Below are 25,885 nucleotides of genomic sequence, written 5' to 3' on the forward strand. Positions count from 1 at the left end.
TCCCTCCCTCCCCTCCAAGCTGCTTTTTCTCCGCTAATTGCAGTCTGCTGGAGTCGCCTCAAAGGGAGCCCCCATCACTCTGCACTGGGGCTGTGAAATATGTTGTTCAAAGCAACAGTTTAGCCTCGCAATTTGACATGATTCAGAATTTTAAAAAAAGTGCTCTGTAATTACGCTCTGTCAAATGAAATTTGTTTTAACAATTAGCGCTGATGGTGATTTTTTTTCTTTGGGGGGAGGAAGACAGGAAGAAAAAAAAAAGAAACGCGTATTGCTTCGAGTAGCGCCCTTAATTTATTTCAATTTCAGTCTTTTAACATGAATATGGATTTAGAGCTGGCCTTGTAAATCAATCTTGATTCGGTCATTGTGATTCTGCCTCCCAGCCTCAGTCTGCATTAGCATCAGCATTAGCCTGCCTGCTCTGCCTCATTCAACAATTAGTTCTATTAAGAGTGAAAGCTTTAATCAATGCCTGGCCTGCCCCTCACTGCGGCTGACCGGAGAGCATACAGACTCCATACGGTCCGTGTGTGTGTGTAAGTGTGTGTGTGTGTGTGTGTGTGTGAGCACACACCTAAAGAGGCACTTAAAGACCTGCGCAATGCAGCCTGTGCTCAGTCACAGTTGTAAAGCTGTACAGCAAAAAACAGGGATATTAAAAACTGAATATTTTATAGAATCATTTTCTACTCCTCCATCACTTTCCTGAATATAGTAGTAAGGTGAGGTTTTGTAAATACCCAGGTGAAAAAAAAAATACTTAATTGTCCTTAAAATATATTGAGAAATGCACAGATTTATGTACTTACTAAAATGTATTTTAAAAGTACATTAATATTATGCTTTCATCAAATGTTTGAAAGTAAACTTTGATCATACTCCTTAAAAAGTACAATATAGTGTATTTAAAAAGAAACTAAACTACTATGAAGTACACTTTTAATTTAATGTAATTTCAATATACTTCTAAAATACTTATTTGAAATAGTTCCCATAAAGTACAATGTATCATGTAACTTTTTAGAAAGTAAATTAAATTACTACATTGGTACAATGTTTTCAAAATATATTTAGCTATTACATTAATATAACAGTTAAAATGTATTTCAATGCTTTGCAATTATAATTAGGAAAATGTAAATATAAGTAAATTTTAGGATTTAGTGTTAAATACCATTTAAATTTGTAACACGCTAAAATTGTATGAGAATATATTAAAATATATATTTTTATACCCAATTAAGTATACCAGAAGACAAGAAGTGTGCAACCTACAAAAGACAGGAACAAGAAGCCTATTTGTACTCTAATATAAATATATTTAACATCAATTCTTTGTATTCTTTCTAATATACTCTGTGTATAATAGTGATACAGTTGTAATACTCATTAAATGGATTATAATTTTACTGTAAGCATATTTAAAATATGGAGTTACATACATGAAGCAGTTTATGTATGTTTAAATGTTCCTTAAGTATATTTAAAATAGTTTTTTTTCTTGTATACAATTAAAGTATAATAAGTACAAAAACGTTTTTCCATTTTAGTATTCTTTAAATATACTGATTAATAATGTGACTACAAGAACACTTTAGTGCACTATAGCATAATAATGCTTAGTATACTTTAATCTACTTTTTTTCACTAGGGTCACAAGGTCACCATTCCCAAAACCTTCAGTATTTTTGGCTGCAACTCATTTTGCTTTGGAGCATCACAGGATTGAAACACTTTTCAAATCAAACCTGCTATTTTAGCACCTTTTACTACATTCAAGATTAAAATTAAACAGATAATAGTGGACTGTTGCTCTTGCTTATCATCATGGATCTAATTAGTGCATACTCACACACCCTTTTAGACAGACACAATTAGATTTTTACTCCTTCTATTTAATCAGTTGATAAATTATGTTTGTTTTTCGTTAATCTGTGATTTTTAAATGAAAAGTGGTTTTCAAACATTTCACCTGGTAAAATAACGGTTTAAGCAGCTGAGCCGGTGTTCTGCCCAATTGTCCTAACCATCGATACATGCTTCCCAAAGGTACTGTGCATGCGCTGACCTACGCAATTTAATTATTTCTCGTGTTTTTTTTATTTTTATAATTAATCTGTTTTAGGGGGGTTTACATACATTAAACAACCTGGATGTTCTGTCACTGCACAAAGGTGTAAATGGAAACTAATAATTACAATTATTTTCATAAATAAATACAAAAGCAGTTTCTAATGAGGTATATTTGCCAAAACTTTGCCATGATACAATGATTTATGCAATCCAAATCTAATAATAATCTAATAATAATCTACTGCAATTTCACTGGGTACATGCCCTAAACTAGTGCTTCTTTTGTATTTTTACACTTAAATATACATTAGAGCAGCACGGTTCGACAAGGTAGGACAATTCGACAGAACACCGGCTCAAACAAATTACCCGCCACCATGTTTAACATCAAATGATCTATTTCCAGCTATTGCTTTTAAATGGAGCTGGTAATAAAAAAGGACTGGTAAATTGTCTGAAGCTTAAAATAAATGAAGATGTTGAGCTGTCAGTTGTGTTTGTATTCATAGGAACACATTCACACCCACTCAGCCTGGGTTTGCGAATTTTTCTGTTTACTGCTCTAACTGGAAGATTTGACACCGCTCATTATAATGTACTGGAGGTTATGAAAAACAAAACCCCCAATCCGGTGCTGTACAGAATCAGAATGAGCAATTTCCTTGTTTAAACATACTGTACATCTGTTCACATCTGTGCAAGCTGGCTATGTTGTTTCTCGCATTAGACATGTGATGTAAAAACTAAAATAACGCTTAAATGCTGTATAAATCTGAAGAAAGTATGCACTGAATGAAATGGTATGCAGCATGACACTGATCAGTGTTTTTTTTAAGATATGACATAGCCTAAAACAAAAACGTATGAAAGTCTTTTCCTCTTCTAAATCTTTGAAGTGTCTGGACTACCACAATTCCTCCAATAGCACAGCAACAACTCAACCAAGACAGTAGAACTGCAGGCCTCACTCACCTTAGATAAAGTCAGCTTTTTATGATGGTATCTGTGAGAGATTTAAAATGCAAGAACACAGCTAAACACAACTAAATAAAATAAAAAACCCCACAAAAATATTGCACAAATAATTATAAGCTAGGATGAGGTGGAAACATTAGGACATCACTAAAGATACAATGCAAAAAAAGGATTTAAAAATTATTTTTTTTTTAATAAATGAAGATGTAATTTTGATGTGATTTTGAATGCACTACTTACATACACACATAGTTCTATTCTTACTCTTTCACATACATTGAATACACAATGATAAACTGCTCACTAGGCTCAGAATACTCGCTACACTCACGACAGAGTGGCCTAGTCTTTGCACACAATTCCAGCTTGTGTTCCAGCGATGATGATTCTCTTATTATTCCAGTGATTGGAAACGACCGGTCCTATAGGTGGTCCGATCATTACACACAGCTTTTTTTTAGGCTGCCTTTTCAACATTATCAAATGTTTAACGCAAAGCTAGTCTACCAAATGGTTCTACACTATTTCACCAGAACTGTCTGGTGTGTTTGTGCTCCCAAGAGTGTTATACATTTTGTTGCCAGGGTTTCACAAAGGTGTCATCTCGCTTGTTAGGTGGGTCATTGTCTTGTCCTGCCCAGTGCCTTTGAACTTTAAACAACACAGTCTTCTTTACATCCTATTTCAGTGTCTTTTTTTCACTGTTTGTCTGCTCCAATTTTGGAACTGTGCATATTGTTAATGGAACATTTAATTAAAAATAGCTGAACATGAAGACTCTAAGACACATTAAGACATTAAGACACTTCACACTAAATAAACATGTTTTGCAATTATGTTATGTTAATAATTGTCCAATGAATAGTCAGGAAATCATGTGTTACATCCAGTGTAAAGCGGGGACTATATCTAGGACAATAACATCATATCAAGACATCATAACAACAGTTAAACATGGTGACGGTAGTGCAATTTTGTGGGACAGGGGAGGAGAGGGCAAATAGTTTTTCACAGTGACGTAAATCATCTATGGAGGTGCACATAAGGACAAATTGCTCTATTAACAATGTGTGTGTGTGTGTGTGTGTGTGTGTGTGTAAGAGAGAGAGAGAGAGTAAGTGTGTGAAATGAGCTGTGGTGTATGATTGTGGCATCAGCTCTGTTGCAAATATGCAATCGTTTGTTTGCACACATGAATGTGTGTGAGAAGTGTCTGTTTGTGAGGCGTGGGTGGTTGTGTGTGTGTGAGACAGACTTTGTGTGTATGGGTCTGAGATTTGCTCTACTGCAACTGCAGTGTGTATTTGTGTTTATGCTGTGTGTGTGTGTGTGTGTGTATGTAGAATGAACCTTTTAGTATGCATATGTGCAGCTATGTGTACACAACACAAGTTTAACCGTTAAAGTGTGTGTGTGTGTGTGTGTGTACAGTGTATATATAAAATGGAACACAAATGTTTGTCCACCCCTGCTTTAAATACCTGTTACTGTGAAAATTTAGGTAAGTAGAGAACAAAATAATAAAAGATTCTTAAAACATTTTAAACACAATTAAATTATTATATTTGTTGCATGTCAGATAAGAAAATAAAAATAAAACAAATAAAAGAAGCACAAAAAAGGTACCCCAACATTTTAAGGAAATTTTTTTTTTCCATTTTCTTTACAAGTTTCAGACCTAAATTAGATTGTTAGAGATATGACTTTTTTTCCCAAATGATTGTCTCACCAATCAGCAGCCACAGGCTTCTTTAAGCAGCTGGCTGACACACCTTGAAAATAAAAACAACTGATGCTCACAAAATAGAAGGCAGATATACAAAGAGAGCCAAGAAATGTCAATTTAAAGAAACAAAAGGAAAAGAAGAGCTCTACCATACCTCTGTTTTACTGCAAAAAAACTTCCAAAGATTTAGCAGACGCTGGAGTTGTGCACTGTTCTACTGTGCAGCAACACCCGCACAAATATTGCCTTCATAAAAGAATGATCAGAAGAAAACGTTCCTACATCATCGTCACAAAATCCAGCATCAGACGTTTTCAAAGAAGAAATAAAACTCCAATAGGTTGATGAAGTCTGTGGGTTGACCTCAAAAGAGAAAGCCTGAGAATTTTTAACAAAACTAGAAAGCTTTTAAAAATGAAGAGTGGGTGTAAATACCACAAACAAGAACTGAAGGAATCTTAGATACAAAAAGCACTTAATAGCTGTGATAAATCACCACAGAGGGTGATCAGAGTACTGACCATGCAGAGGGTATGAAACATATGAGCTTTAACTTGCTGCTGTTTTGGAAATCAGGTCATCTTGTACTCACTCAGCTATTCACTGTAACTTTGCCTGAAGTGTCTAAACTTCGTCCTGCAACTGTATGATGAGAGTGGTTCAGTCTTTGTCTCAGAGGTACCTGTAAGCCCCGGTTGGTCTCGGTCTGATTCAGCTGTGTGTAAATTGTCACTCACAGCGGAGTGTACAGCCCAGGAGACAGCAGAAAGCACTCACCACCAGAAAGAAAACACATCAGAAAGACATCAGCAGTGCTGCAACAGAAACCCATTTTCCTGCTCCAGAGAAAAAAGAACTAAAGAAACCACCAGCTTTAAATCAGCTATAGATACACACTTATTCTCTAAATGTAAAGTTTACGTTTACATAAAATGAAGACCAATCATAGTGTTAGCAGTTCATTCTTAGGCAGTAATGGAGCTGGATTAGTTTCATGCATCAGAATATGCTATATAATATACTCTATAAGGAAACACTGCAGATTCATACTGTATAAAAACACTCCACAAATATAACTATCAGGTCATTAAAAGCACACACATAGATTAAAATCACTGTAAAAACTACACACTGCAGATTCATACTGGATTAAAATCACTTCACAATCATTACAGTCAGACTGTAAACACTACATACACTTCAGATTCATACTGGATTCAAAATCACACCACACTTATTTGTCAGATTGAAGAAACTGCACACACTGCAGATTCACACTGGATTAAAATTACTTCACAATTATTACTGTCAGACTGTAAAACCTACACACACCATAGGTTCATACTGGCTACAACACATCCCTCAAAATTATCACTACCAGATGTAGAAACTACACACAATACAGATTCATACTGGATTAAAATCAGTTCACAGTTATCAGTCAGACTGTAAAAACTACACACACTGCAAATTCATAATGGATTAAAATCACTTCACAATTATTAATGTCAGACAGAAAAACACAGACTGTAGATTCATTGTGAATTAAATATCAGTCCACATTTATTACAGACTGACTGTAAAACCTACACACCATAGAGTCATACTGGTTATAAAAAAATCCCTCCAAAATTGTTACTGTCAAACTGTAAAAATTACACACACTGCAGATTCATACTGGATTCAAAATCACACCACACTTATACTAGTGGCGTGCAGTTCAGATAGTGTGTACCTCTTCTGCAAAACTCGCCCCAACAAATCTGATTGGTTAGACGGTCCTGCGACTTTGCTAATAGACTCATTACTACACCCTTCAAAAATCAGTAGAGGGGTCACGCAGACACGTAGGCAGAAGCCATTTTAAAAAGCTTTGATTGGTTAGAACAGCCAGTCAGTCAGATAAGAGTCCCGTAACTGAAAAACGCAAACTAATTATGAGTTAGTTGCTGATTGTTATTTTAGTTAATTTATAAAATATATGCTTATAGTTTACAATAACTACAATATATATTTTCTGATTAAATATTATGTAATGATTTACATGCACCTATTGTCACCCCTTCTCTGAAGGGTTATAAGGGCCTTACTGCACACCACTGACTTATACTAAATTGAACTTTTTAACTCATACTGAATAAAAAAATAATAGTGCACAATGATTACTGTAAAACTGTAAAAACTACACACACTGCAGGTTGATACTGGATTAAAATTAATCCACAATTCTCACTAGAACTATTTACAGGATACTGGAACGATACACACGGTCATTTTGACAGACTGCACTGCACTACAAGCAGTATATGCATTCATTTGGCCAAGGTGAGAGGAAATACAGCATAACGGTTGATTAGCTGATTAATTGAAAAGCAGCCAATAGATTCATCAGTTGCAGAAATAATCATTAGCTGCTGCTGTCATGGAGCCTATTAAGAAAGAGTAAATGATATCCTGATGATATTGGTCTCTCTGAGAGTTGACCTCAGAGGCCACAGCCTGCATCAGGCAGAAATTCACACTCACATCCGTCAAGCTTATCCTCCAGTGTCCTCCATCAGCAGCCGGACAGAACGCTGCTTTTAGCCATTAGCAGGAAATGAGCAGGGAGGGAGTGCTGGAGACGAAGAGAAAGAAAAAAAACAACAGGCACTGTTTAGGTTGTGCTCTTCCTCCGCCACCACCCCCTCCCCCATCACACCGGGTATCTGGTCTCACTTTACATCTAAACTTAACAGAAATGCTCCCCATAATTGTGTTCTCTCCTGCAATTTATTATTGATTGAACAAGCCCTGCATGCGGCCAACGCAGTCAAATGTGCCCCGTTTGGGTTTTTACAGGGCCGGCGATTTAATGCGATACATGATATCTTGGCAACATCAAGCAGCAATTAAATTATTCATCTTTAAGTTATTGATCCCTGCTCATGATCCCTGTTCATCTAATTCATGACCGAGTTAGAAGCTTTGATACTGCGGCGCCTCACGCCAAATCTGCTGCTCAGAACCTTTTAGTCTCGGAAGGCAGAGGGTAATGGGACCGCACATCCATTTTACATGAGCACTGCGATATACTGAGTGTCATACACATCACACAGCAAGATTAAAAATATTAGCATACATGGGAAAATTTTAATGAAAGTTATTTTCACTCTTCTGTTGTGCAGTCTGTTTAACATAACTGAAAGGCCCTACCTGATATGCTTTTCATGTGCTTTATTTCTCCCTCTACTGCCACTTCTAAAATTTCTGACTTTTGCTCACCCCTAATCACATGCTTCTACCAGCCCTGAAACAGTGTATGCAAATATTTGCTTACTCCAAGTTACATAGAACCAGCTAACCCCAGCTTTTTAACTGCTGCTATTGCAGCTTTAATAAACACTTAAACATGCTTGGAAGAGAACACTAATTACCAGGTCTGTTGTATTAGCTCAGTAAGAAACTTGCACAGGCAAAGTGATTATGTAAAACCAAGCCATCCACACACCTAGATAGAGTGAGGTTAGTTATGCTTTCTGGGACTCAAAGTCACAGATGGCTGCCTGTGGCATCACCCAATTTCCAGATGATAGTGCCAACACTTGGGCTACGTTCACATTACCAGGCTGAAGTGATTCAAATCTGATTTCTCAATGTGACACAGATCTGATTTTTCTCATGGCTGTGTGAACATGCCTAATCCGATTTTTTTCAAATCAGATCTGAGCCCCCTTCCATATGTGGTCCTAAATTGGATACGTATCCGATCCATGTACATGCGACATGAATGTGAACGATAAAATCGGAATTTATGTGTCTGTTTTCTTTTACGCATGCGCTACGTGCTTCTCTCTCGTACCCACACTTCTCTTGGTGCAGCTGTGCAGCTATAGCTGCAGTGTGAAAACAGCAACAGCAAGCCGCCTGGCCTTTTTCTCCTCCTCGACCTGAGCATGTACTTCAGACCAGCTGTTTTCTCCCCACTCCAGCAAAAGATGCTCCACATATGAGCTGCTAACAAACTCATCCATTTTCCTTTATAAAACTACGAGTCATTTCTCAAATATGACATTTTTTGTTGTTGGTGAAGAAGGTGACATGTACACGTATTAATGTGTGCATGTGAGGCATTTCAAGGACAGATTTGTTCACATTACACAAAGGTACAGGTCACTTACATTTGTAAATGTGAACAGTTAAGATAGCAAAATCTGATCTGAGCAAAAAAATTGTACTTGTGAAATGTGGCTTGTAATGTGAACGTAGCCTTAGACAGTTCCGCCACTTATAAATAGTACTGCCCAAATGAATTACACCTAATTCAAATACAATGGCTTATTTGCAACCCATTTAAAAGTAAAATTTGTTTGTTAGAGGAGGAATGCTCCTACAGCGTAGAGGAACAAGATTGAGAAACACTACGTTAGGCTAGGAGTGAGGAGCAATGTTGAGAAACACTGCATTAGGCCAGACCTTCCTTTATGGAAGGAAAAAGGAAGATATGGTTCTTGCTTGTCATCCCACACAAAGATATTTGTATTACTGTCTTTCTAGGGTTTGCTCATCTCCTTCTATGTAACTGTAGATAAATATTAGTATAGAAAAATGCTAAACATTTTTCTTCAACTTCAGAAATGAATCAATAAAGTTTGGCCTCTTATTCTTCTTTAACTGAAAACTGCAGATAAACGCCCCCACAACATCAATATGTTCCTGTTTACCATCATCCTGGAGACATTTAGTCCTCACGAAGAGCTAAAAACACACACGCTCACACAGCCCCATTGCTCAGTATTGCGGTAACCTGTCACAGAAGGAGGTGTAGTAGGTTTTGCATCTGTCAAGTCATTTGTTCCCAGAATGTGAAGGATGTTGTGCTTTCACCCATGATGATGATGAAAGTGGTTGATATCGACTTCCCGCTTGATGTGACACATTTCTTTGTGAATCAGCAGTTCATCACTTCTCAATTCATTCAGCTCCATCTGTACTTTCACGTCCTCCTGTGTGACTCATTTGTCAACAGTCCTCGTGTTTGTCAAATAAACTGGGTGATATGTAACCTAACTTACTGTAGCCATGCACAGGCAGCGTAACTGAAAACTTTTTTTTTAGTTTGTCTCTTTGCGGAAACATTAACTGAGGAAAAAGTCTTTAACATAAACAAAACACCATAAACAGGAGGTACAAGCGGGAAAAATGGCAAACCTAGCCTAGCCGAACCTAGACCACCATTGGCTGCATTGAATCGTCCTTGGCATGTTAACAATAAGAATTTTGAAAAAGGTGTTGTGGCTTAATAAATGTTCGCCTCTTATGTTTTGTGTACTATTTTATGTGATCTGGTAACATAACGTTTTGATAACCTGGTGACAGTATCAAGCCTTGCTCTCAAAGTCTTAAGTGAACATGGCTTTTGTGACTAACACTGGGGTAGTGATGCTGGATGAAGCCAACAAGCTAATATAAAGGGTACACTGTAACTTACGTGCTAAGCCATTTAAGGTGGAATTTTAGGTTTAAAAACAGGTGGAACATAAGATAAAATTACTTTAATCCTAGACCTGCTTCAAATCTTAAATCTTCAAATCTTTGCTAAATACCTTTAATGTAAATTACCTATATAAGTAAACAATGCACACTGACAAAGTAACAATGACTAGCCTACTCATTTAACACAAACTAGTCATTTAAAGAAGAAAAACGAAGGTGTACTAAAATAAATAATATGTAACTATATATCATTTACTTATTGCTATTAGCAAACTTTTATTTAGGAATAAACCTAAATTATTATCACAAAATGAACGATTAATAATTCGTATAGGTACCTTCATCGTTTTTCATCGAGGCTGAGCATTTTCCCTCGGTCCCTCATCAGCGCAGTCCCTTTAAAGTTCCCGCTGTTGTGTTTTTTCTTATCCCACTCACTTTCACACAAACCCCGCCTACTACTTTTCGATTGGCCACTCCTGTCCTACCCCCGGCACTGTGATTGGCAACTCAGCACACACTCACGCGGGCCGGCCAATCAGAGGGTAAACGCGGCTGGAGGTTGCAGTCCGAGCAAAGTTTCACCGTGTTCAGCGGTTGCTATGGTTATGCGAGCGAGTACGAACTCAGCAGGAGGCGGGAGCGCGCCGGCAAACCCCCTCAAATCCTGGCTCGGAGGGGGCGGAGCTTGACTGAATACGGGTGGGAAAACAGGCACCACCGATCCGCCGCGGCGCCGAGGGAAGAAAGAGAGCCTTGGTCTTGTTCATATTAGCGAGCCGTGGTGCCGGAGAGTTCGCTCATCGCCTGCTCAGTTCTATCGCTCAAGCCAGAAACGCGACCACATTGTTTTTTTACGTGTAGATGTTTTTTTATTTTATTTTAATGGTTGTTTAATATATTTATTTCGCAATAAGATGTGACTCTGGCCGTTAAAAAAAAACAACACACACGGCAGAAAAAGAGAAACAGGCGTTTTAACGGTTAATGTTTTTTTAAAAGCCGGGATATGCCAGCGGTAGCTTATCTCGTGCAACACGCTAGTTAGCACGCTAAACAACTAATGGAAGTTATTGTTGATGTTTTTAAACTATGCTAGCGTCCAGCTTTCTCTGCTCGCTATGGACCGCGGAGTCGTTTTTGTGGGATTTTATTGACAGTGCTGAGCTGCAGAAGGAAGTTTAACAGCCGAGAGTGGGGGATTCCTAAATAACTACTCGTGCGAGCAGAGGCAAAACTCACACACGGGGATTTAAATCGTGTTTGTGTTTTTCTTTTTTTGTTTTTTTCCCTCCCCACTGTTTTTTGGAGGTTTTGCACCGGAGACGAGGAGGAGACGCGAGAGACGACCAAATTCATGTGGCGATTCTTTCCTTAGGGACACACGTTTGGGATTTTCTTTTTTTTTTTATTATTACATTTTTTGCAGGATGAGCAAGGAACGGCCTAAGAGAAATATTAAGAGAAATCTCAAGAAATACGTAAGTTTACACACTTAGCTGTTACGTTGTTTTCTGTGCTGGCGGTGCGGTTGAATTCTGAGTGCGAGTTCTTGTGTGTATGAATCTGTAGTGAGGTAACCTATAACTGCTGTGTTTGTGTTTTTGTGTGTTTGCCTGAACTGGGTTGAATACAGGCATAACGTTACAAGTTCTAGTTAAGGTTTGGTTTGTTTGTGAAAAAGCTGTGTTTATGTCCGAACCCGTGCAGGGCTGAGGAGAACCATGTTGTAAAGCCTCCAGAAGATTTTTTTCCCCCAGAGTTTTTTCAAGTTTATATTTGGCTGGTTGTCGTACGGTTTTTGTTGTTTGCTTCACTTCACGTAATAATAACCTTGGTTAGTTAATGCTGCTACTCGTGGCAAGCAAGCAAACAAACCTGGCTGAATGTTATGGTTAACGTTAGTTAGGTAGGTTAACATAACCTAGATAGGTTAGTTAATAGCTAGCTTAGCCTTTCACACGCTTGTTTTTTTAACGCTTGTGAAGGACCGATATCTAGCGTTAACATGGTTAGCGAACACCCAGCAGCGATATTATTATTATTAAACCTAAGTATCACCAGCTCGGCTTTTGTTCGCTTCAGTCTCTCGCGGAGCAGCAGAGAGAGAAAGCAGCCATGGCGCTTTAACTAGCTGTATATATTCCGAGTTCCGTTTCCCCTCAACAACAAAAGTAGCTAGGTTAGATAAACAAAAGCTAAACGCACAAACACACATTACATAAACTGCTTTAAAAAAAACACGTTTTGTCAACACACCCTGTTCGTAGCTTAACTACTCTATCTACACTCTGCTGAGGCTAACCTAACGTAAGCTAGCTGTGGGGCTCCTGCCCGGCTCATTTTTTATTTATTTTTTTAAATATAAATGTCTACCCCAGCCCCACGGTGTGGGAGAGTTTCTTTTGTCCAATGTTTTAGGGGGTAAATAAATACTCCAAAACTGCCCTTGTAGGAAGTTGCTTGGCGTGCATTATTCCCCCCTCGCGCTGCTCGCTGCCTTGCCAAGGTTGAGCTAGTGGAGGTCATTTCTGCAACATTTCAGCCTCTCCACAGGGCTTTTTTTGTGTTTCTCTCTGTCTCTCAGTCTTTCTCGCTCCCCAAGCAAATTTGGGATGTTGGCTAGCTAGCTGTTAGCTTAATTGGCGTAAATCCCACTCGGAACCTCCTCGCACTGCTCCATCTGCATCATGGCATACACGCCATCAGCTAGCTAGCTGATTAAGCTTGCTTATTTATGGGGGTCGTTCTTTTAGCTAAGGAGGCATAAAAGAAGAATATCCAGACGCATTGCAGTGAGAGGACTGAAAGATAAAGCTAAAAAAAACCTAAAACATCTAACCGAAGCCCTTTTCAATTCCAGTAACACAATGAATGAAAGCCTCGTGCTGAAGGATATGGGACAGTCTGCCTTGTTTAACTTTATTCTGGCCACTTGGCTTGATTAAGAGCAGCCTAACAAAGCCCTGTGTGCCTCAGTAGAGAGCCAGCTGTGTGAGCCTGGAGCAGTTTAACCCTTTAAAAGCCCAGGATTTGTATTTTTTAAGATTTCTGAATACTGTCTACTCTAGTTTAATGCTGGAGATATGGACAGAGTTCCTACAGTCATGAAATACATGGAAAACACATGGAATTTCAGAATAGTAATTTCCAGTCCTGGATGTTTTGGAAAAATCAAAATATCCAGAATTTTTTTGAAAAGTCATGGAGATTTGCTCTACAGATCTTTGTGTTTCCATCTATTGATGTAGAAAAGCTGTTTTGTGCTAACAAATAATCAGCTCAGAGTTAGTTCAATAATTTAGCCTTACGATAGAGGGTTGACACACATTTTATTATTGAAGATTGTGTGTCAGCGTTGCTTAAAGAAATGTTTTTTTTTTTTCTAAAATTAATTTGAGCTCTGCTGTAATCAATTTTGATTATAGTTTGAGTTGATTTTCAGTTTTATTGTCCATGTCTGCACAGATGTTTTAAAAATCATATGGTCATGAAAATTTCCCTTGAAGCTATGGAAAAGTCATGGAAATGTATTGGTTAAAAAGTGCATTAGACCTGTATGGAGCATCACAGCATGTTTATAAGGCACTGACTGAAATTAGAATGCATTTGCTTGAGGGTAAATGCTGGAGTCCCAGAGCCACAGAGATGTTTTTTTTCACATTCGTAACTCAGAACCTAATTCGACATTAACTATAGCTCCACATTATCTCTCTATACTGTTGCTTTTTTTGTTCTGTTATCTGTTTATACTGTCTGGGTTGACCCGAGGGGTATGGGTTCCTCTAAGTGAGTCTTTGTTCCTCCTAAGGTTGTTACCACATTTATTTGGCATCTCTGTGGTGCTGTTCATAAGAGGCTTGGACTGGTGTTTCTCTGTAAAGCTGCTTTGTGACAACTTTTGTTTGAAAAGGTGCTATATAAATAAATTTGAATTTAATTGAACTTTAAATGGCTTGTAAGAGTGAGAAGAAAAAAGGATAGGAGTTTGCTGAAACTGAAGCAATCACGTGTGTCTCTGCCCTTAACTTTTCTTAGACATGCAGGGTTGCATTGGTCACTTTTTGTTTTAGTCAAATTATACTGGCCAAATCAGTAGTAGTATATTTACCTAAGGGAGCATGTGTCACCATGTAAACAAAATCACGATCAGTCAACGTGGGATTATATTTCTTTACATCCATATTACTTATTGGTAATATCTCTGCTTTAACCCGAAAACTAACACACAATTTGATGCCAAAATGTGTGGGACACTGACCACATGTGAAGAAGTCTAGTCTATAGTGTATAAAGTATTGTATAAAGACTCAGATTTCTTTTTACAGTGTTACAAAACACAAACCTAGCCAACTATCTACTATCCAGAATCACTGGTTTTATGTGTAATGCTTACAGTAGTAAAGTAGTGGCAAATTGTATACAAAAGTTTTATTTTTGATCACAAATATTCCATATTGTATTGTGCCTGCATTTTAAAATGAGGTTTTGGGTCAAAAGTGTCTCAAAACTATTGGAATATTTCATGTTCTTATGGAATTAAACACTTTAGGCCACATCTGGTTCCTATCAAACCACACTTTGACTTGTGTGTTTCTTTAGAATTGAGCGTTTCACACCAAACTGCTCTGATTTTGTTTAATCCCTTGAACTCTATGTTTATTATTCAGTTCTCAGTCCTAATGCAGAAGCTTGTTATGACTTTTTTTTTTGTGAACCACTTGGTTGAGCATATCTTGCGGAGTCCCACAGGGTTCTATTGTGGGGCCTCTGAAACTGATGTTAATTATAACAGTAATGTAAAACAGATGTAATGAGAGCAGATGAGTAGTGTGAGCTTTCAGGGCAGGGTCTGAAAGGTTCAAATTTAACCACAGAATTATCCAGACATTTTCAAGAACATATGGTATTGCCCTTGATCAGCTGGCAACAGGTTAGTTTGGAAGAATCTGTACAATAAGTGCTTTATGGATGTACATGTGCTTGCATGTGGGGTCATCTGCTGTAGTTGGAGGTTGCACTTCTTTTTTTAAGGTGATTTGCTGCAACTACAACTTGAAAATGTTTGCGTTTAAGTGGACGGGCTGGGGTGGCCACATCATGACTGTCTCTCTAGGTAAAGAACCAGAGCACACGTTTTTTGAGGCTCAGCTGTAAACTTGATATAAATGAAAGTGCTCTAAAAGGCTCTTTCTGAAGGTCGTTCATCTTTCAGTTAGCTGAATTTATTGGCAAAGGGTGTTTTTTCCCTCTGGTTAGAGTTGGCTCATAGGAGCAGGCCTTTGAAACGGCGATCTCTGCATGTGAGCAGAACTGAAACAATGACTGCTGGTTTAGATTTTGTTCTTTTTTGTTCAGTGTGTGGCCAGTAGATTTCAGAAAAATGATATGCTTAATATTTAATGTGTGTGAAAATCAGGATGATCAGGTTTCTCACAGCTGGGTCGGCTGTAGTGGATTTGGTGTGCTTAAGCTGTATGTAGAATAAGGAGTAGAGTTTGATTGAATTAGTTTTTGTTGTTAATATTTGTTTTATGTTTAGGATATAAAGCATATAAGAAGTAGTGACCATATTTCTTGATTTATTATGTGTGTGTTTGTGTATGTGTTTGTGTGTGTGGTGTTGAAGCGTGCAGAACATGGCCAATCCCATCACGTCTGCTCCGGGCTGGCTAAACCAAGCGAACAACAAAAACAACCTGGAGGAGCCGTCCCGTGGGCCTCCCCCCCCCACTCATCGCACAACTCTTGGCCCTTCTAATTTAACCTCCCTGTCATTAGCGTAAAACAATTATACATGCTTGGCTTAACCATATCCCATGGAACAAGAGTGGAAGTTGCTCCCCCAACATCTGATGTGCTGTGATTGTTATTAAAATTCATCTGAGAGAAAGCAGGAGGACGGGGATAGAATGGGGAAGAATAATAAAAGCAAGCATGTAAATGCTGTTGTTTTTGGTAGGTGGTTGATGGTATAGATTTAATATTTTTAGTACAGTGCTGAAAATGGTTTTAAAAAATCTATATAATTTACAGGGATTACATATTTATGTGGTTGTGCTTTTTGGGGATGAGTTTGGTTTATTAGGCTGATTATGTTTAAAAGCTTCACAGTTTGTTCATTTAAGCTATGACTGAGAAATATGGGCAAATTTTATATCACAATATCCTAATATTCCTTAAGTTCAGTTGTTGCAGTATTCTGATTATATTTTTAATCCATGGGAAAAACCACCAAGGACACCAGATCAGGTGTGTCAGCGTATAAACTTCTAAAAAGTAAAAGATGCTGTAAATTTATATGTTCTTGAAACATTTTCAATCGCAATATATTTATATATTGAATTTTCTTCCAACACTAATTTGAGCAAAAGAAACTTAAACTTAAAAAATATAAAATACTACACACGTATTACACCCCTAATAGATGCACGTTTTTAAAAGGAGAAGAAAGTTGGCTAGCACACTTCTTCCCACTTCTGCTTTCAGAATGACCTCCTTTAGAGGCTGCGAGCAGCAAGGCCGTCCTGGCGCGCCCCCTCAGAGAGACAGCGTCTCTGAGTAATTATCTTTGACGGATATTTTAGATTGGGGAGCCACGCTGGTTCGGAGTTGAGGCCTCGGCTAATGAAGGCAGTCGCTGCGCTCATTTGTGTTCTTGTTCTGTTGAAGTGAACATGGCACACGGAGCAGGGGGAAAAGGGGCCTACCCATGGCCATTCTGTGTGCATGTGAGTGAGTGAGTAAGTGTGCATGTGTGTTCTTACCCCCCCCCCCCCCTTTTTTCTTTTTTCCACATCTTCCCTCTCAGGTTTTTCCTCTTTTTCTTTATTTCTCCATATTCTGTCTTGCGCTCTCTCGCCTTTACTCTCTCTGTCTCTCTCTCTCTCTCTCTCTCTCTCTCTCTCTCTCTCTCTCTCTCTCTCTCTCTCTCTCTCTTACTGTGTCTCACTCTGTCTCTCTCTCCGCTCAGCTGGGGTCAGGCTCTGATTTGTGTGTGTGTGTGGTGGGACGAGCACAGCTGCTGCAGGGGCCTTTGCAAATGTAAAGGAGCTGTCAGTGTTTGTTTCATCAGGCACACAACTGATGAGGGCCAAGTTGAAAAATCCGCTGTGTGTGCGTGTGTGTGTGCATATGTGTGTGTGTGTGTATGTGTGTGTGTGTGTGTGGCACAAAAAGAGGAAACAAAAATAGAGACCATGGCCAAAGCCCCTCGTTGCCCCCCCCTTCTCCTTCACCCCCTCCAACCTTCAGCTTTACAATGTAAATGTGGGCACTCTGACCATTTGTGAAGAGAAAGCTCTCTGTGTGTGTGTTTGTGTGTGTGTGTGTGTGTGTGTGTGTGTGTGTCTCTGCGCACACATGCACCAGTGCCTGCCCCGTGCGCTTCATTTAACCCTCTGTTTTAATGCAAATGGTCGTTTTTCTAAAAGGGTGTGACATGGCAAAATTCATGGATCAAACCTCAGGAGGGCTGCTATTGTAAAGGCTTAGGGTTACAGACTCCGTTCACTCCGAGTTCACTTCACTCACGAGTCGTGCCTGACCCCCTTTTTCATTAAAAGTGCTTTGCTTTCAAGCTGGTTGTTAGCCTGGGTTTGTAACCGTTTTTTTTGCGCTATCACCTTAAAGAGCACATGTCCTATTTTAGTACCTTACTCGTTCACATGTTACCTTTGTGGTCTTTTATGTGTCAGAAAGGGATGTGTTTCCTGTACCGAAGCATTTTCACACCTCTCTATATCTGTAAATTAAACAAGCTGTTGTTGATAAACGTACATTTTAAGCGGTTGTGAATTATTTTAAAATTGTGGTAAATGATTGTGGCTACAAGTTGTTTTACTTTATTCAAGCAGCAGACTTGTTAAAACTCAGCATAATTTCTGTATGTAGATTTTACTCTAATAGGAATTTAGCCTCCTGTATTTTACACTAAATAGTCAAGCGGTCTTCATTGTGGTGTGTGATGGAAACAACTGCTACTATTACTAATTAAACTTTTGTGCTCAGTTGAGCTTAAAAAGATGTTGCTTTGAGAAGTTGGTGCTCTTTGAAAACTTTATTCTGAGTGGGATTTAAGGTCATAAAGTTCAGTTTTCACTTGATTGTGAACAGAACATACGTAAGTGTGATGGTTTTCATGACACTGTTTTGGTTACAGCATAGTTTCTCACTCACTGTGTGGACTTGGGAATTTTACATGTTCACTTACTGCATTAAATTTAAATTGTACAAAAAAAGGACGTTTCTCATATGTATTTATAAATAAAAAAAAAAATATATGAATTGATATGTTTTTAATTTGATGAGGTATTAAATAAGTCTTAAGCCGAATGCTTGTGTGCTTTTTTTGTTGTTGTTAAAACTGGAAAAAAGCAAACAGGAACAATTATGAAAATATAAAAATCATTATATTTCAGCTTTGTTGGCAGAGTAAATGTAAAACAGAACTGCTTGTGTGTGTGTGTGTGTGTGTGTGTGTGTGTGTGTGAGAAAGCTGGCCGTGCTCCAAAAAGAAGCTGAGCCAGATCTCTTGGAACGCAGTAAGCTGGCAAACGTGGCCGCTTTAATAAGTTTATATATTTATTTCTGCTTTTTATTTTGTCTCTCTCATCTCGTCTTTTTTTTTCCCCTCTCTCTTTTCCCTCTGCAGTAGTTGTCTGCCAACTGACGATGTTCCACTGTACTGCGTCACGGTGGAAGTTCCGTAGTGATGTGCTCCGAGAGCGAGCTGCTGTTTTTGGCTTCTCTCTGGCAGCTCTGTGTTTGGGGCCGCTGTTTCACTGTGCTGCGAATTACGCAACCCGACCTTTGACTCCTTTGCTTTCCCTGTCGCGCGCGCACACACGGGAGCACAGTTCCTCAGCCTTGGCCGTTGTGAGACTGAACTAGAGTGTACACACGCGCGCGCACACAAATACAAGCAGGCTACATATGCGGATATGCTCATGTAACGTGAGGAGTTTGCTCTGCTGACATAAAAGCAGGTGCGGCATGTCTTTGATATGCGCTCTGGCTCAGAAAGATCAGGGCTCTTTTTCACGGAGGTGAAGAGGTTGGCTGACACCATGGAGCAGGTTCGCTGTGAGCTTAATGCTGGCCAATATTGTTATCAAGCTCAATCCGTCAAACGGCGCTTTTCAACTGTATCAGATGTTTAGATTAGCTTTAATAAAGGTAGTGAAGTCAGCCCTACAAACCTGGCTTGTATTGATTGAGCTATTTTCTTCTTTTTGATTCTTTTTTTTTTTTAATGATCAAAAGAAAACCTTCCACAGTATTGAGGCAGATGGATGCGAACCACATTTCCAGAAAGAAAGCTGAGTAGTTACTGAGTTTTTAAAAACAGTTTTTTTCTAAAATGATCAGCCAACAAAAGATTTTAGGGGTTTCTTTTATGCTAACAAGACAATGAGAGTGGATAATTTAAGTCCTGCTATTTGTGAGGAACCTTTTAAAGCATCTGCTGATTAGCATATTGGTTGTATCTAATTGAGGCTAAGTTCGAATGGTCAAATCGGAATTCATGCAGCTGTGCATCTATAGTTGCAAAAACAGCAAAAGCAAACCGTCTGGCCTTTTTTCTCCTCCTCGACCTGAGCATGTACTTCAGACCAGCTGTTCTCTCTCCATTCAATCAAAAGATGCTCCACATATGAGCTGAAAATGATTTTATTTCCCTTTATAAAGCTAGAAGTCATCTTTCAAATATGGAAAAAAAAAAGTTATTTGTTGGTAAAGAAGGCAACGCTTATAACACGTATCAATGTGCACAGGTGAGATGTTTCAGGGACAATGTGAGCAATATAATGTGCTTGTAATATGAAGGCAGCCTAAGTTGTGATGGGAGGTGTTTATGTAGTAGCAAAGACATTTGCAGCACATCCTTAAAATCAATGCGTTCACTGGTTTGCTAATTGTTTCTGCTTGGGTCACTTTTGTTAGATACTGATCACTCCACTCGGTATACATGAGATCTGCCTGTTGTTTTGAAGATGTTCTGACCAAAGTCTGTCAAAGTGCCTCAGATACTTATATGTTCCCAAATTTTTATTTTTTCACCACATTAACTTTAAGAACAGATTTTTCACTTGCTTAACTCTGCCTAAGACCAGAAACATACTTTTATGCAGGTATGCAAACACAAATGCACGTGGCACCTGGCCAATGCTCTAAAATGCACAGTCTTGCTATACAAACTCAATGCTTGGCTATTGATGTAATGCCTCTTGCAGCAGTGCCCAGACTGCATAGTTTAATTGTCTGTAACCACATTTTTTGGACTAATATAAACATTCCGCCCTTTTGAAAGGTGCCACTGTCACCAGATAATTGTTAACTGTCAGTGGTTGTAATGATATGGCAGGTTGGTGTAGAAGCGCTAGGCCGCTGGCTTCAAAATGCTGCTGAATTGCTGAACTCCTCTTCAGGGCCTTAAAAATGACAGAATATGTAACAGCAGTGACAGTAACAAGCTGGAGTATTTGTGTATCTGTGTATGTGGGCTGCCGTCTCAGCTCCAGTGTTATCCACTCAGTAAACAGTGTGGAAGTGGATCTGTCTTTAGTTTGGGTTTAAGTTCCTTGACAGTGCAGTTTAGAGGAAATTTAAAGATGGTGTTTAAGCTGCTAGTGCTGTCCAACACACTGCTTTATAAAGTATCTATACAAGCCTTGTCTTCTTCTCTTCTTAAACGTAGTCTAATTCTTTACTCCCAAATTTTCTTATGTCCACCTACACTATGCCAGGCTCTGAGATTAACATGCGCTGCATCTAGAAGCAGCACTCTCAGACTTTATCTCACTCCAAAAGAGAGACACCTAATGCAGAGTGTTACTGAGTTGCTGGCATGCTTTTTTCAGTGCCATGAATGGCTGGTTCCTTTTTTCCCCCCTCCCATAACCTTTCAGTTCCCTTCTGCAGCTGTGAGTCAAGAACGCAGAATTGATGTATTCATGCTCCACCCACAAGTGCATTCTTTGGTAGCAGTTCCAGAGGCTCTGCTGGGTCATCGGGAAAGGCAAGTGTAGGATGTCTCGAGTCTTCAGCAGATTTGCTTTGATTCCTTCATAGAGGTGTAGACTTGGATTAATAAAGCTAAGATATGTTGCTTAATACCACATGATATGATTTGAACAGTTTAAACAAGATCTGAACTGATGAGCCTGGTTGAAAAGTCAAGCTACTCAAGCATTTTTGCAGCAGAAAAGCACAGCACAGTCAGAGCATGACTAGGTCTCTCACAGGTGTGCCTGAAAGTTCAGTCTGATTTTGGCTTTAGCTGGAACTAAGTCAGTTCTGGAATCAGTCATTCTGAGCACATTTACTGTAATGAGCAGAGTAAACATACACTTTAATCATTTCATGTGTTTGAGAGAAAGGAATTTTTTTTTTTTCAGAAGGATTAAAGTCTTTGTCAGGTGGCATCGGAAATTGGCCTGCTACTTTGCTTGAGGCAAAAGATGCCTCTGAAATGGTGATGTATAAGCAATAATATCGCCAAAATATTTTGCGCCATAAAAACTCCATATTGCGATATTGCAATATTCTTGAAAGTCTATCTTGTATTAATTTAGCTCTTTACTCTATTTACATGTAATTGTTTGCAGTTAACATGCACTAAATATGCTGCATTTTGCTGCTTTTTTAGTTTTGTGGTAGATTTAGTGTTTGTGCATTACTTATTTTTATTATCTTACACAAATTAATTTAAAAAAATTTAGTTACTGTTTGAAATGTTTTTAAATGTTTTTAGATTTTTTTTGTTTCTGCTGAATGTAAAAACTTATAAACTTATAAATGTATACTAAGCAAAACTTTTAAATATGAACTTTCTTGCAGTAGTATATTTAAATAAATAAAATAAAAAATAGTTAATGCTTTGTCCTATCACTATCACCAAGAATAATCTTCAGGCCATATCAATTTATATTCATATCATATGTCTTTTTTTCTTTTTTATTTTTTATTGTATTTTATATTTTAAGTTCAAAAACATTTAGTTTGTGTGGGGCAGTAGGTAACATCACTGGCCTCCCTGTACCAAACTAAGATTTGATTCTGTATCAGACAAACATGGTAACTGCTTCATTTATTACATTCATATAATTAGCACTGTAATGTTTCACACCAGCAGATATATTATTGGTCTGCTTTGTACGACCTCAGTGTGGAGTACAGGTAAAGAGCAAAAATATATTTTGGGTCTGCTTTTGGTGTGTGCAGCCCATGGCATTCTAATGTTTTCAAGACAGGATTTCTAATTTAACCATGTAGGTCAACTAACATGTCTGTAAATAGCTTGTGTTCTCATCACAAATAAACAGAAACCACTTTAACCTCATGGCTTGTGCATTGTGTCCGGTGTGAAATAAATGGCCTACACTCATAACACTTCATTCACATTCACCTACCTGTGTAACATGATTTCAGTAACTGATATTAGTGGTTCACAAAACACTGTTTATATACTGTTTACATAGCAGTTTCACACTCGCAATACATTCTTTCTATTTAAATATATGTATATGTTCTATTTTAGACTATATAAATATAAAAACACTGTTTTTGTTAAAAGAACAAGACACATGGCACCTTAACCTAAAAATAAGGCTCTTATTAAAGTCCTTAAGCTGAAAATCACATTTCTAACACTCTCAGGCATTTCAGGCTTTCAGGCTTTTTGTAAGAAGTTGCGTGTTACGTAGAGCATTCTGGCCTGTGTGTGGTGTGAGTATGTGTGTGTGTGTGTGTCTGTTCGCAGAGTGCCATGTGGCTGCTATTGTTTGAGTGCAGTGAAACAGAGGCCGGGGCAGATAGGGCCTCTTTCAGGCCCAAGGGACGCTGAGGGAAAAGCGCTTTGTCCAGTGTTTTCAGCTTCAGAATCAGGTTTATTCGTCATGTATTAACTAGAGCTGCACCATATAGCTGTTTTTATCATCACTTATGTTACAACAACTGTTCATAGCATATGTTAACCTGCTTAACCTGATTAGCTTTGATATATAATCAATATTTGACTTTTGTTTATCACAAAAAGATCTAGTAAAGAGGAGGTGGATTTTTATTAGATTTGTTTTGTTTAATATGCATTATCATGTATTTGAAATTTGCCTGTGTTAGTTTGTTGTTTTGGTTGAATGTAGAGGATAAATAGGCTTAAATCTAGCGTGTAAACAGAGTCTCGGTGTATGTGTGTCAGCCGTAGATCAGCTGTGATTCTGAACAGCGTGTCGCTGTGGAGACGCCAGCACGGCAGGAATGGCCACTGCTTTCAGAGCTTGAATATTTACGTAGTGTGAGGGCGAGTGAGAGAGTGAGCTGTGTATACAGTATTAATCATCTGTTTGGCTGCAGATCAGACTGTGGACACGTGCGCTTGCTTGCTGGTGATTCTCTGCCTGCCTCTCTGCCTGCCTGCTTCTCTCACTCATGTTTTTTCAGTTGTTTTGTTTTACTGGGCCAAATGAAACTTTGGAAGCTTTCCCTGTTGCTAGCTCATGCAGCTCAGCCTTTAAGCATGTGAAGCACTTTTTCTCTTTCTTCCAGCTCGCACTCTCACTCTCTCAGCTTACTTATTTGTTGTAAGGCTGGGATCACTTATTGATTTGTTCATAGTTACCAATAACAACAGTGTGCTGCCTGTTTATATTTTTATTTTTTACATTTTCGGTTTTCAGGCCTACTTTTCAAAAACTACAGTTATACATAATTTTTATGCACATGCACACACAAACTGTGAGTGTACTAAACAATGGGTAATAGTGGGTATTTATTTTTAGACATGAATCATTGTAGCACCAAAATAGTAATTACAAATCACAGAACCCACTATATTGAATTAGTACTATACCTAGTAGCCTCTTGCACAAATGGAAGCATTCCAAGATATGTTAAAAAAAAACATTGAAAAGGGAAATCATAACTGATGATGATGATGATGATGATGATGATAAATTAATTAAAATGTCAAGATTCAGTGGTAGATTTGTATTAATGATTTCTTTACAACACTATTTTAAGCATTTTCTTTACATAATCATATTCAGACATATTTCTCCTTGTGAATCACGCATTAAAAAAAAAATTCTGTTTAGCAGATCACATCACAGCCATCCACCAAACCCCCCCACCCCACCACCATCACCACCACCACACACCCAAAAGGTAGCTACCTCCAATTAATGCCAGCTGACAACTGTTTTGTGGCTCTTAATTGGATATTCATGTGCTTGCTTCAGATTTATGACACCCGTAATGTATGTCTAATGAATATAGATATGGTCTTAAATGGTCCGTATAATTGAGCATAGGAAGAAAGGTATTTCATCCCGCGCCGCTAAACCTGGCTAGTTTTCCTTAAAGGATTAGAGCTGTGTGATTCTATTGCCCGGATGTTAATTGATGTTATTGAGACTCTCCGTGTAGATGGAGAGGTTTATTGTTTTTATTTGCACATTAGGTTTACGTGCTTTTGCAAATGACATTCCTGTAGAAATAGTCCAATAATTGCATTTTGGAGATGCAAGGTTTAGTTACAGCAGCAACAGTGCATTCCTATTAAAATACATATAAGTGGAAGAAACTTCAAGTACCGTCATTAGTCACTCTTTGAGAAAAGGGCATTCTGGTAGACTGAGCATTCTATGTCTGGTCTGGGCAGCCTAAGTTCTGAAATGCATTGTGTAAGCTATATATTGTTAAGCTGTGTCTGAGGTGAACTCTCCACCGTCTCGGATAACAGCCCTCCAGGGCATGGTCTCAGACCCCTCTGACAATCAAAGACAAAGTTAACGGCACGTAGATAATATCGCTGGTGTTCGGCCCAAGATAGAGTTTCAGTCATTTTGACTAATGAGGCACTTAGGGCTCTGCAACGCTCCAAATTCACGTTTTACACAGCGGCCTAACTCGGGAGAAGTGGAGAGACACATACACGCACGTGCACTTGCCCAAGTTAAAGTTCTTAGTCTCTACATCATAGAAGGATGTTCCAATGTGAAGGAAACTTTATATTTATATGTAAGATAAATTTATTTTTGTGAATTTATCGTTATATGGGGTTTTCACAATGAACACACAAAGTGCTGCAATAGTATTGTGCATAACAGCAAACTTAAATTTAATTACTTGCAACAGAGGGTGCAGACTACGCTTTACGCTGCACACTGTGCTCACATGACTTAACTGGACTGGAGGTAGAGTGAGGTAGAGCTAGATACAGGTTCACAGGGAACACACCCCAAGCCTAGGAAAATTTTATGCAGTCAAGAAAAGTGCCAAAAAAAATGTTTTCTGTATCATACATATGTACTTCATATACAGGTGAGGAGAAATACAGCTAATGTTCTGCGCAAACTGTAGGACGCAACTAATGTATGTATCCTTTGTCGTCCTTGGTTACTCTTAATTCTTGCTCATATTAAGCAAAGGAGGGAAAAAGAAAAGCAGCGCTACAAAATTAAGCAGAAATGACTCGAAAAACAAAGCCTCCAGAGTTTAATTTAAAATATTGTCAAATTATTTCTGTAAAGAAATGAAAAAGCACACGTGTTCTACCCTTTAATGTCTTTAGGTGATGTTCACACAAGCCGTCACCATGAATCCTCATCCTACAGAGGACCCGTCCTACCT

General features: G+C 38.4%; 1 protein-coding gene across 2 annotated transcripts in view; it reads left to right on the forward strand.

The window, feature by feature from the left end:
- The first annotated feature begins 10,952 nt into the window (after window positions 1-10,952).
- Window positions 10,953-25,885, forward strand: part of jarid2b (jumonji, AT rich interactive domain 2b) — a 184,704-nt gene continuing 169,771 nt past the window's right edge. For both annotated transcript variants that reach the window (XM_022683099.2, XM_022683100.2), the window contains exon 1: window positions 10,953-11,733. In XM_022683099.2, the coding sequence (XP_022538820.1) occupies window positions 11,683-11,733 (51 nt within the window). In that variant the 5' untranslated portion in view covers window positions 10,953-11,682. The remainder of the gene's footprint in view (window positions 11,734-25,885) is intronic.

Source organism: Astyanax mexicanus, chromosome 3 (assembly GCF_023375975.1).
Source record: "Astyanax mexicanus isolate ESR-SI-001 chromosome 3, AstMex3_surface, whole genome shotgun sequence".
In the NCBI taxonomy this organism is placed as follows: Eukaryota; Metazoa; Chordata; class Actinopteri; order Characiformes; family Acestrorhamphidae; genus Astyanax; species Astyanax mexicanus.